We start from the raw sequence: 13478 nt of genomic DNA on the forward strand, positions 1-13478 counted from the left end.
CTAGAAAATTACATTTTATCTGCATGCACAATATGATCATATTGTTTTATATTTATGATTGTAAATTTTGTTACAATTTGTCCAATCGTACATTGAAACTAAATTTACGTTTTTTTACAAAAAAAAAATATTACGGTTATTTTGAATAAAGATATATAAACTAATTTTAAATATCAACAAATAAATAAAATTCTCATGTCATTTTTTAATATGTTTCCAAATGATAACTCACACATCATATTATCTTCGCCTATTTTCAAGTATTTTTCTTAAAAGATGAATAAATTCCACGTTTACTGAAGAAATCTACCTAGAATTAATATTCTAATTCCTCTCACAAACCTTTGCTTCTCTCTTCCGTCAATTTCGACGCCAAGTGCATCGCTTCTAACAAAAGGTGCAGGCAGAAGGCGAGAAAAATATTACAGGGGTAAGAAGTGCAGGAGACATTTAATATCACGCTAAGTAAGGGATGAATGGATGATCTCTCGCGAGAGGCGGGAAGAGGGACAAAACATGCTTTCACCTTCGCGATAGTGTAAATTAAAACATTAGGGAATATGACAGAACTTAGCTCTCTTGACATAACCCAACGTAACCTAAGATGAAAATGAAATATTTCAATGCGTTTTAATTAAAATATTAACAAGTATTTCATAATACATGGAATGTGCTACTGCAAATGTTTTTGAGTTTTTATATTTAAGATACCCTATTTTTACAAATATATACATTAAATTTTTACATACTGTCAATACGTAATAGTTACGAACGTCCAATAAACTGGCCATATTATAAAAAAAGACATGAAAAACTACCACATACAATACAAATATAATGTAAAAATATTGAAAATAAAAATTAAAATATTCGGTTAAATTATTCAATACATTAAGACCTTAAAAAAATACAGTCTAACTCCATTCTTCCGGATTAAAATGAGAAAATAAAAAAAAATTGGAAATGTTATAATAATTAGCTATAAACTCGTAAATGAGTTTCTTCGTCAAAGCAATTAACTTTATTGGACATGTTAAAGTAATTTTTTAATGTGATTCCGATTCACTGGACTATTTCTAAAGCAAGAAAAAAGTGATCTTTCAGTAATTTTTGCGTTTTCTCACACTCACTCATTAAGCCGGATAATCAAAGTTTTACCGTAGTTAAAAATCGGCTTTTATTAAGATATGTGTACTTGTATTACCGTTTATTCGCAACACGGTTTTTTATTCCAGTCAACTTTTTTGAAAAACAGTTTAAATGTACAAACCTCTCCCTTATAAAGTTGTCTTGTCTGAAACAGCGTTGCGCGTTTAAGTTGGCTCGTTTTGCAGAAACTTTTTTGAATGTGAAATGTTTTAGAAAGGAATGCCAGAATTTCTCCATTTGCCTTTTCATCCTCAAGTTAGTATTATGTAGAGGAAAGTCTACTTTACGTTTCATTATTCCTATGTTAGGAAATCGGCAGTTCGCTTTGAGTATGGGCCCTGAATGGAACCCATACTTGGTGCGGTTCTACCGAAAATCTTTTTTTACAAATCAGTAGTGAATTCAGAAGCGAACAGATTAGAAAATAAAAAAACATAACTTTTTACACATTTGAATCGATACCTACTTCAATGAGATGAAAAACCCGTTAGAAAAATATGGATAGGCTTTATTAATTATTTATTTACTTATTTATTTTAATATGTTCCAACCAAATTTTTGCTAAAACAATTAACCCCACTGTATCTGCAATGCTTTGCATCTCTATTACTGATCATTACACCACTGAAGTTGGTATTAAAACCACAGTTTACTATACAAAAAAGTCGAAAAGTCAATTTAAAAAAAAATTATAATAATAAAAATACTATATAGTTTTATTCCACTTTTATTTATAAATTTCACGACGAAGCCCATTCACTGGTAAAAATTTATAAATAAAAGTGGAAAAAACTGGTAACGTATTTTCATTATTATAATTAAAAATGCAGTTCCACCAAAAAATGTCAGTAGAAAAACTCAATATATTAAATTTTTTTAGCGCAATGCTTTTTGTTAAATATCGTTTTTTTATATATTGTTCAATTTTGTATTCATTTTCTTTAGACATCTCCAGTAAAAAACATGCTCTATTTTTTTATTTTTTTTAATGCTTTCACCTCAGAATAAATAGTTATTATACCTATTGAGATAAGACAGAATTTAATATGTTCGCTTATATTTTAATGTTTCTTATATGTATATTTCTTTTATTTACTGTTTAGCAAACAGAATATAATATTATTACGCATATAGCTAACGCAAATTTTCGACACTGAACTGAACTAAATATAGCGCACACTGAGTAGAAGACTGCTGTAACTCATTTACCTCGTTCTAAGACAGTCATATAAAAACCGTAATTAATACATAGAAAAAATAAATAAGGTAGTAGACATGGTAAGTGAACCTTTAGTAAAAAAACTTAGTAAAAAAACGTTAAAAAAATCGTAAAATACATAGTAAAAACAAAAAAAAAATAGTAAAAGACATCATAAAAAGTAATGAGGTTCTTCGAAATTAAATCAGTAGTGATAAGTAATTATAATTTTATTTTTAACATACAGTTTTTCTAAATCGTTTTAACATCACATAAAAAACTAAATCTGTAGCCAATAACTGTTTTCAACCGAAATTCGGGAATGAAAATCTAAACCTCGCGCGTGGTAGCCAAACGCGATAGCCACTATACCTACTATTAGACTAGAAATATCTTAAGTTACATCGTGTTACATTAAGTCGAAGGCATATTTTTAAATACTGGTATTTAAAAACAAAAAGTAACCCATAGCATATAATCGTACTGTTAAATAATCTAATTTTAAAAACAATTTATTAACATAATAAAATAATTAAGTGACATAGCCACGCAAGGGTTAAAGCTTAATGATGTAATAAATTTAATGATTGATTTTAATAAGATAATAAATAATTAATTATTTATGTTCAAAGCATTAACTTTATGGTTAAACATTTTCGTAAATGTTAGTAAATGCTAGTATTTCACCACTTACTGACTTTTACCGGTTTTGAGACGTACCCGTCACTTCGTCAGGACACTCACTACACCAACATGCAAATACTAAAATACACTACGGTGATACCGTCACCGCATTAAAATAGTATTTACAAAGAAATACATAAATTACATGCAGTAAAGCAGCAAAAATACATAAATAACGTGTTTGCATTAAATATCGTAAAGGTGATAGCTTATTTTAGTAATTGCATGTTAGTGTACTGAGTGTCCTGACGAAGAGATGGATACGTCTAAAATTCACGTGTAATTTAACCCTTTTCCGCACCTAATGGAACGTATCTTGATAATTTTTGTTACATGAAAGGAAGACGATCACTGTTCGGTCTGACGTCATAGGTGCCATTCCAAAGACTATTTGTTTATCTATGCTATATTCAGTTAGTTCATAACATCTTGACAACTAATATAAACTTTTAATAACTTTAAAAAAATTTATCACAATTTCTCAAGAACACATTTTTTCAAAATAAATTTTATATATTTGAACGCTTTCTATTTCTTCGGGACATTAATTGTACAGCTTCAATCTTTTGAACAAAGAGTTTTGACACTTTGTTTTTCTCCTCTTTGGTAATTTTATCTGTTTTTGCCATAAAATACCCAATAATGAAAACACCTTTTTAAATAAATATTTCATGTCAACCATGTCGGGAATCGAGCCCGAGACCTCCGCCTCGCGGTATATTGGTCAGCGCGTTTGCCCATACTGTAAGAAGATTAGTCTAAAAAGCGAGGGTTATTTTGCGTTTCACTAAGACAAACGTTTTCCATGCCTTTTTTAACGGAATCCTTTGCATGTGTTCTCGTCTTAATACATATCCGAGTGTGTCCTGATAAAGTACCGTATTAATATCCCCTTTCCAGTAAATATCCTACGAGTTTCTACATCAAACAGAAAACGCGTTGTTTGTGGCTTATGGCTGCACAAAAGAACTCGCAATTAACAATTTTGTTTTTAGTTTTCTCTAGAGTACTTTCTGCGTCAGATACTTTTCAAAACGCACTCATAACTTATGCAACTACCGTATTTAACACTTTGTTTTGTTTAAAGCTTATATTCCAAAATTAAATAATAAAATCTGTGCAAGTAATTTTTTTTAAATTTTCTAAATAGTAATTATTTCCCCATGTTCAGGCAGAATAAAGAATTCGTTTACTAATTTTTTACGCACATCTCCGTGCTGCAATTTAAGTACTTACCAAGAAGGTGCGAATGAGGGAATTTTCTGGTTTTATTTCACACGCTAAAGAGGAAGCGCGGTCTGCCTTTTTTTATACAAACATTTTCCCGTAGTTTCTCCCTGGATTATGGGCACTAGAGCAGTGCTTTTCTTACACAATATAGATATTTACTATCAGTGTGTCTATCGTTTTGATAAATTGTTTCTCAAGGGAGTTAGGACCATCCAAAAACCCACAAAGTCCCCATTTAGATATTTTTAATACAAAATTTTGTGACTTCAAAAAAAAACTTTTTGAAACACTGTAAAATAAAACATTTGTCAGTGTGTACAAGTTTATGTTCCTTTAACTATATTTATTTTATTATAATATTGAAATTTTGAATTGGTCAACTTTATTATGAAAATCCCTCTCCTCCACTCCTCCACTCTATTTCCTCATCCCTTAACCTTCTTAAGAGCTCTTTTTTTTCTCATGTCTTATATATATATTTTTTTTTCTTTACTGTGTAACGTGTTCTCTCATTAAATTTGTGAAAAACTTTAACTGGATGTATGTACTATTTTTTATATTTTGTATTCTTATATAACAACTGTTGTTTTTCCTTTATAATTTTTTTTTTAAATCACCCAGTTTTATCTGCCGTCTTCGGACCTACCATACAAATATGATAAATAATTTTTAAAAGTTGAAAAAATATCGATATAGAAAATTTCATTCTGCTCAGAGATTCCTCTAAATAAATACCAAATATTATAATATGTATCAATGCACCCTAATTTTTCCGTGCTGTGTGAGTTTTAGAAAGTTGATACTAACTTTATTTAATAAAAATAGAGCTCAACGAGTTATAAGTAACTCACTATTAGAAAAAAAAGTTCGAACCTCGGATCTTTGATCCGTAAGTCCGCGACACTAGCCACGGGATCACAACTCGATTCTTGAACCCTTATTGTATATGAAATGTACATTTGATCAGTTTAACATTTATTGCCGTGTGCAACAACTATATAATGTATTGTCTTTTTGTGAAGATTTACTGATTATTTCGCTTTTTACTAACGTGGCAATTCTTCTTCTTTCCAGAGAGTTTTACTACATTCAAATGGAGAAGTATGCCCGCCAGGCTGTCAGTGAAGGGGCAAAAAGCGCCGAGGAGCTCCACGTGGCCGCGGATTCCGAAATCTACAGAGTCCTCAACCTGCACTATAATAGGAACAATCACATAGAGGTATGCGGTCCTCAGGTGCGATATAACACGACCCCTGACCTTCCTTTATCTTTCCTTACACACACTAACCGTACACAGAAATAACATACGTGATATCAATGGCAAACTTCAAAGGTCAAACCAATATTTTTATAATCACTAGTTGATGGCTTGGTTAACAAGCAAGTTAATTTGTTATTATTTATTTATTTCAAATTTCAATGCTAAAAAACGTGTTCTTGTTGGAATACTACGCTTAAGTTTACTGGGTTCGATTCCCGATTAAAGTATTTATTATCTTTGACTGCCACCTAAAGAATTTGTCAAAATTATCGAAATAACTTTGCGAACGGTATTACAATCACTAGGTTAAGTAAATAAAACATGAATAGGAAAACAGTTTTATGTAAATTAAAGCTAATAGGCGTTTAATTTGTAAGAATGTTTTAAAGCTTTAAAACTGTTATTTTAGTCACAATTTTAAAAACATCTAAATTCTTACTCAAACTGTCCTTGTAGCTTTTGTTTTAGAAATTAGTTTATTCCTTTGTGAAAGCTACACATAATCCACTATTGCTTAGTATTGATTTCACGAAGCGCAAAGTTTTAAACACTTTTCATGAAAAAGAGCGAATCAGCTCATCAAAGCAGTACAGTTTTAACTGTAAGTATGAAGTTGCGTATATTGTTGACTAATAAAATGTTTTTTCTCCAGGTTCCCTCAAACTTCCGATACGTTGTTGAACAAACTCTTCGGGAGTTCTTCCGCGCCATCCAAGGAGGCAAGGACGCCGAACAGTCCTGGAAGAAGTCCATCTACAAAGTCATCTCCAGGCTGGACGACCCCGTTCCGGAGTACTTCAAGTCTCCCAACTTCTTAGAGCAGTTGGAGTAGACCGAGGAGACCGGAGTCAGCGGAGAAGATATAGGAAATGTTGAACATTTGACACGAACAACGTTTGATCTCCCGAGGCATTGATTGTGGTGACGTTTTTGATTTTGAAAATCATTCGTACGTAGCTGCAAATGGACTTTTAAAGTCGATTTTACAAATGAAATCAGTATCAACTCGGGCGGCAAGCGTGTTCTACGTTAAGTTAGATAGGGCTGACTCCGGTAGAAGAAAAAATAATTTTAGAGAAAGTTATATACTGCACATCAATAAAGACGACACTCGCATTTAGGCCTTCAGTTCAAAAAATTGATAAATAAAAATATTGTCCTACGAATAAAATTGTTAAGGAAAAATTTAATAATAAAATTATTCAAAATTCTATGAAATTTAAAAATGATAAAAAATATTGTAATTTTACGGTAACAAGATTTATAACTATTCTGTGGTTGTATGTACGTTTATAAATTTATATTTATTGTAATTTTGGCAACATTTTTTGTGTTGTTTCGGTTTTTTTCGTCAATTAAGTTTATATGAAGTGTGACATCAAACGGCCATGTATTATAACTTGAACGGTGTCAATTGTCGGCGGGTAGTAAACTGATCCGGGCGCAGTCTCATTTCCATCGTGGCTCGGCTCCATCCCAGCCGCGTGATGGAAGTAGACTTCCGATTAGATTAGGGGCGGTTTCCGCCACTGTACATAGTTTTCCCAAGTCGAAATACCATCCGGGGAAACCCGCGACTTTATTAGGCTAAGTTATGTACTAGAAATTGTATAGCTTTTTCAAAACTACCAAATCGAACAAAGCGTGTCACAAAAAGCTAACAATCCAAAGAAGAATGTCTCAAAGATTCACTAACTATGTAGTTGAAGAATTTTGACTACATGAATGAATAGACCTTTCATAATGTACCCCATTCAAAACCGAAGATTTTTCAACCTAGCGTAGCAACAATTCGTTCGACTGGTTTTAATATTATATGGAATTATTTAGATTAGACGATAATTTTAAGCAGGAGATGGTAGAGTTAAGATGAAGTGATAAAGTTAAGGAAGAGGTGGTAGTAATTATTAAGTTTAGCGCACAGCGACCAGTGGTGAGTCTCCTAGTCAACCCTTTTGGTCCCCGGGATATTTGAACACACTTTCTTATAATTTATTACTGTTTTGTTCATTTTATTTTATCCCTGTAATCCTAAAGTAATTATACCAAATCACTGTACATAATCATTTATATTATTAGTTTAATTGTAAACCAATGATTTAAACCAAATGATTGATTTATTTAGCTTATTTAATTTTATAGTATGTGAACTTAATATATATCTGAATTATATGAAATTTTACTTTTATCTCATTTTTGTTTTTTATTATTTTTTACTCCCTTTTGTAATTTTATCCAATGCCCGTTGCATGTTCAGTTCAATGCGAAGTTCTCATAAAACACTTCGCATTTTCCTCGCATGACTTTATTGTTTACTTCCCTAATGTTTTATTTTGGTAACATCAAAGAATTCACAGGCGTCGATATTCCTAGGGTGTACAGGATGTACAAATACGCGATGTCATGGAAGAGCTCCATAACTACCAGGTAATCTTATTAAAGTAATCATTGTAATGTCTTCGTATTTAAATTGAATAATAATGAGTGTGATTTAGTGATGTATGGCGGTGATTATAATTCTAGCCCGTCGGTTTACTATGGACTGTCTATTGTCTGCCGCTCCAACCGCCCCATTGATTACCGTTTACACAATTATTCCGATACCACTAAAATACCATGAAACCCCCCATTATGGAATCCGAGTAGAAAAGTCGATTCCAACTTTGTAACCGATAGACCTATGTACTTAAGATATTCACATCCCTCTTGTACGTTCGTGGAATAAAATGAGGTACCTCGTTCGTTCGTCTTGGACGATGTACCCATACACTTGTACATACGTTTAACTTTATGGTTCCTTGGGAATATTCAGAGGGATTGATATTACATAAATAGTAACTTGAACAAATATCATAGTGATTCATTGTAATGGCATAGAAATTAGTTTACAAGTGTAAATAAAGTAACTTTCAAGTGAATTATTAATCTTGACCAAGAATTTTACTCTCATTTGTAATGCAGGATATAACTTATAATTAGGGTACTGTAATCATAGAATTAAACGACGTATTATTCTGGTTATTCTGATGGAGGGTTCCATAGTATTTACTCTCAGCATTAACTATAGTAAATATAACAGTGCAATATTAGGTAAAAGAAACCCTGGATTGACAACATGATAATTACTAGAGATTAGGTCTCTCACAGCTGATTTAGGTTGCAGTTTCAAAACCAAGGGATTTGTACATAAACGAGAGGTTTTGTAAATGTTTACCTTCGCTTGAGATGTCTCCTTGACCTGAGAGCCTAGTAGGCAGGGCAGTATACAGGTCGGCCCGCACAGGGGTCGGCCGGAGATAATAATTATCAGTTCACTTTACCGATCTACAGCGATACACATCTCTAGGGATGTTTCAATGTTCTGGCTCTAAGTTTTATAACATTTTGGCGTTTACGTTTTGCACACAGCCGTTTGGATAAATATTCTGGTCTTCCGATATTCTTTGTATAAGGGTGCGTAGATGTGTTTCAAAAGTTTCCACAATAGTGTCACTCGTAGAAGTGATAAATGTCCCCTTTTTATTTCGACAACCCAGGTCCATTCTTTATAAGTTACAGGACAAAATCGACTTCTTGACAATGTTTCGGAAACCCCCGGTCTAAAATATCACGAAAAAAGTACAAGCTTATTTGAAGCACCTTCGCGCCTTATCTTTATAAAAAATTAAGCAAAAAATATTAAAATTGTGTGTAATTTTTACCAAAATCTGCCTTAAATTCTATTTTCTTAAAAAAATCCTATCTAGTGTGATGATTTGCTGTAGAAGAGAATCAATTGTCACGCGTTCGGAACTGAGTTGCCGGAGTGGCGACCACCGCACCTCCGGGTGGCCGTATCCAGCCCTCCCGTTCCTGGAGACCGCCTCACCTGAAGGTCTGCGGAGGTGATCCGCCACGGCCGGCACACATTAGGATTAATTCAGTATTCTTTTTGTGGAATGTGTGGAATGTAGTATATATATGTACAATTGTTGGTAATCTCTTAGCGACTGAGGAGCACCTTCCCGTATAGGCGTTCATTTGACGTTTTGTTTGTTAACCTCCGATGTTGTGTTACTGTACAGAAGTTACTTGTTCGGTCCTCACCCCACGACCCCACCCCCTACCCCCTACACCCACCGCCCACTCTCCCACTCTCCCACACCCCCCCACACACTAGCGGCCCGCAGGGGATCCCGGCGGAGTGCTCTCAAATCTGAAATAGCCACATTATCACTGACCATACCCAAAACCGATTACAATAGAACGAAGGCGACCAAAAAATATACCATTTTACCGCAGTTTTCCGATACAAAATTTTGGCAAATAGGCATTCATTCATTCAAAAAATACACTGGGCCACCTCGTCCGATCAAAAGTGCCTTCAAAAATGTTGATTTTTTACGAAAAAAAAATAATACAAAAAGGGCCCTAAATAGAACTTATTGCCCAACCAAAGCACCCCGCTCCCCGGGCCGCCACCCCGGCCCCAGTCGCGATCCTTCTAAGGTTATTATAATGAAGTAATTATATTGTTACCGTTAACGTCATACTCCTTACTCTAGTCGTAGTTCTCAGTATTTGACGTAAGAATAATTTACTCTTTCTACCATTTCGAGAGTTGTTTTTTTTTCGTTCCGTCACTTTAAATACGCAATATTACATTACATAGCTATAGTAAGTGTCGCGGGGCTGACGCCGCGGACGTTCCCTAAGGCGGCCGCGGTGTCGGCCCGCGCTAGTTTGTAAGACCAATGTACAGGCTCCTCCCCCGATTTTAGGACAAACAGGTTTTCAGTTTCTAAAGTGCATCCTCACAGACCACCTCCAATCTTCGCAGAAAGTCTCCACAGCAGACGCCGGGTTATGTTTCTCGCATGTCGGCCGCGCTGCGCTCGACGCCCCCACCAACGGCGGGCCGGTGCATCCTTCCGCGCTTCGATCCGAGCGCAAGTATATATCCACGGGACGCACCGGGCCGCCTTGCACAAATAGCATACAATAGTAACAGTTTCTTCAGCCACTCCGGATTAAGTATTCACATTTTCTTATCGGTAATTCAGGTTTTCTGTCCAGGCCATGATTGTACAATGTTAAGAGAGTTCGAGGTCCCACTGGCGATGGCAGTGGGACGGAGAGAGACATCCAGCATCCGCAATCTCGAGATAAGCTCCGCTTTGAAGTTATTTGAGCGTTCCTTATTCTGTTTCGTTAAAGATACTTCAGAAATGATTTTGGCTTACTCGTTTCTGATCTTATATATTTGTTCGAAAAATTATAAATCGTTTATAAAAATTTATCTAAATTAATGATTTAACATCGATGATTCCTGTAATAAATATATAGTTTTGTATAAAATACGATTTCGTCGTTATAAGTGTTATTTTTTTCAAAATTTCAGATGTTAAACTTGCGGACGAGCGCGCGGCTCGTTCGCGCATATATATTTATATTGAATAAAGAATGTCTTCTTATATGGAAACTGACTTCAGCTCGCGCAAGTTCTCTTGAGCGGCCGTCCGGCCCGCGGTTTAGTACAAATGTCGGAGGGGGCTGCGCGGCGGGGTAGGGGGGCCGACCGAAAATTATATTAAAATGACGTGTAAAAAATTTTATTCAAAAGAGTATTTTTGTATCGATATTTCTAACGTTGGTGTAAAGAGCAAAATTTCATAAAATTATTATAGAGAAAAATTTAGGTAAATTTAGACGTCTCGCGTTTTGTATTTACTTTTAAGGATAAGGTCGAGGGATAAATTTTAGGATTTTTAACCATCTGTAAATATGTTAAGGTTGCCCCTGCCCCCGTCAGCCGCGCGGAGTTCCCGTTATTAAATTATAGATAAAAGTATATTAAAAGGATAACCTACCTGTTTATGTAAGTCCGAGTGTAAAAAGGGAGCTATTCTAGTGTGTAGGTAAGGGACACGAAGTTGTGCAGCGAGGTTGGCACACTCACCCATTTCTTCATACATACTACTAATACTAATATTATTATATGGATCTACTTATACATATGGATAACGGTACATTGTCATAATGCTTATTATTTATCTCTTTAAGGCGTGTGTCTTTGTCTGTAAATGTTATTAGAGTTTCAACTGTTCGGTGTACTAGTTTAACCAAAAATATAAAACACTTTTATCGCAATGATTCAAACCAATACGTGTATACTAAAGTTAATGATTCGATCCAATACATGTATACTTAACTTAACCTGACTATTGATGACATGACGATGCAAAGGCAAAAAAAATGAAACCTTTTTGTTGATCACTCTTCTGCGATACTTGAAACACCATTTGCGTGGAGAGTTGTTGAACCAGATCATGTATGTTTCTTTCATTATTATAACGAGTAATAAAGCTAAGCTTTTATTTGAATATATTGCCTTTTACTGATTTTCCCTAAGTTCCTTCCATCACAATCACCATTCAACCCCGCTCGACAAAGAATTGTTCAATATTGAAATATATTGCCAATTACTTACTTTTTACAATTCCATAGTAACATTACCAAATCTACTCCACTTAATAGAGAATTCGTGCATAGTAAAGCTAGTTTAGGTTAGTGTTTACCCACGATGGCCATGATGTATGAGATAGTAGGTAAGTATTGAACCTTGAAGGACATAATTTGTATGGATTTACTGTCAATGGATTAAAGGTGTCTTTGCGGGTGGATTCAAAATACCTGCCTTACTACCGCCCTGTTCTTTAGTATCAATGGAAAATAACAATTATAATTATATGCAAGTATTAAACTTCGATGGACATGATGTATGAGAGTGTAGGTAGGTATTTGACCTTGGATATTATATGTATGAGGTTGTAGGTAAGTATTTATCCTCGATGGAAATTATTTGTTATAATTTTGTAAGTAAGAACGAGGATTTACTGTCGATGGATAAAAGGTATATTTGTGAGTAGATTCAAAATACCTGCCTTACAAACTTCCTTTTTTTAGCGTCAATGGAAAATGGTGACTTTAATTATAGGTAAGTTTGAAACCTCGATGGAAATAATGTACAATAATGTTGGTAGGTATTTAACCTCAGACATTATGTGTATAAGATTGTAGGTAAGTATTTAACCTCAAAGGACATTATGTATAATATTGTAGGTAAGTATTAAACTTTGAAGGACATGTAAGAGATTTAAGGTATGTTTTTGGTGTCGATAGATTTTATGTACCTAGGTAAAGATTATAATCGGATTGTGGTCCCGTGGCAAGTGTTGCGAACTCACGAATTGGAGGTCCGATGTTCGAACCCACTCTATACCAACTTGATTTCCATTTTCTAATCTTGAGTTATTTACAAATCGTTGAAAATGGCCCCAAATTTAAATATTCGGGTGGGTAAATCAAAAAACGCAAATATTTATTTTCCAAAAAAAAAAATGGTACAATTGACTTTGTTTTTGTTCAAATGGGAAAAATTGAATCTTACTTTTTTCGTCTATAATTCCTTGGACTGAATCTAAGGAGACGGTAATTTGGTATAATATTAGATACCTACATCAATAAATAAAGTTATCTCTTTCAATACATTTAAATAAACAGATGAATAGATTCTAGAATTTTCTAGGAATATTAGCTTGATTCCGCGTGAATTTTTAAAATAACACAACAAGTTTTCAGACCACGGATCAGAGGTCCGAGGTTGTTTTCTACATCAACTCTATCCCAGTTTTTGAATAGTGAGATATTTCCAACTCGTTGTGTAATAATGCTAGAATTATTTCAAATATAAAAATAAAATAAAGTGTTCAGTAGACTCAAATCAGTGTTTGATTTCTAGTATTATAAGTTTAAATATGGAGTTCTACAAAATAAACATCAAATCAATCAATAATTATTTCGTTTTTGTCAAAATTGACAACATTTGTTTCAAGAAAAACAACTGATTTTGCCCACTTTGACAAATATGCCTAAATTGTAAAAACATATTTTTGTTTGTAAAATAAATATTTGTGT

General features: G+C 33.9%; 1 protein-coding gene across 1 annotated transcript; it reads left to right on the forward strand.

Moving 5' to 3' along the window:
- The first annotated feature begins 3711 nt into the window (after nt 1–3711).
- LOC148274223 (homeobox protein prospero-like) lies at nt 3712–11884 on the forward strand. The gene is made up of 3 exons (XM_088237424.1): nt 3712–3746; nt 5336–5495; nt 6175–11884. The coding sequence occupies exons 1-3, from the start codon at nt 3712–3714 to the stop codon at nt 6352–6354; spliced, it is 375 nt and encodes a 124-aa protein (XP_088093550.1). The 3' UTR covers nt 6355–11884.
- The last annotated feature ends 1594 nt before the right edge of the window (nt 11885–13478 follow it).

This window comes from Micrasema longulum, unplaced genomic scaffold, assembly GCF_059751315.1.
Source record: "Micrasema longulum isolate JH-2025_06_02 unplaced genomic scaffold, ASM5975131v1 h1tg001721l, whole genome shotgun sequence".
Lineage (NCBI taxonomy): Eukaryota > Metazoa > Arthropoda > Insecta > Trichoptera > Brachycentridae > Micrasema > Micrasema longulum.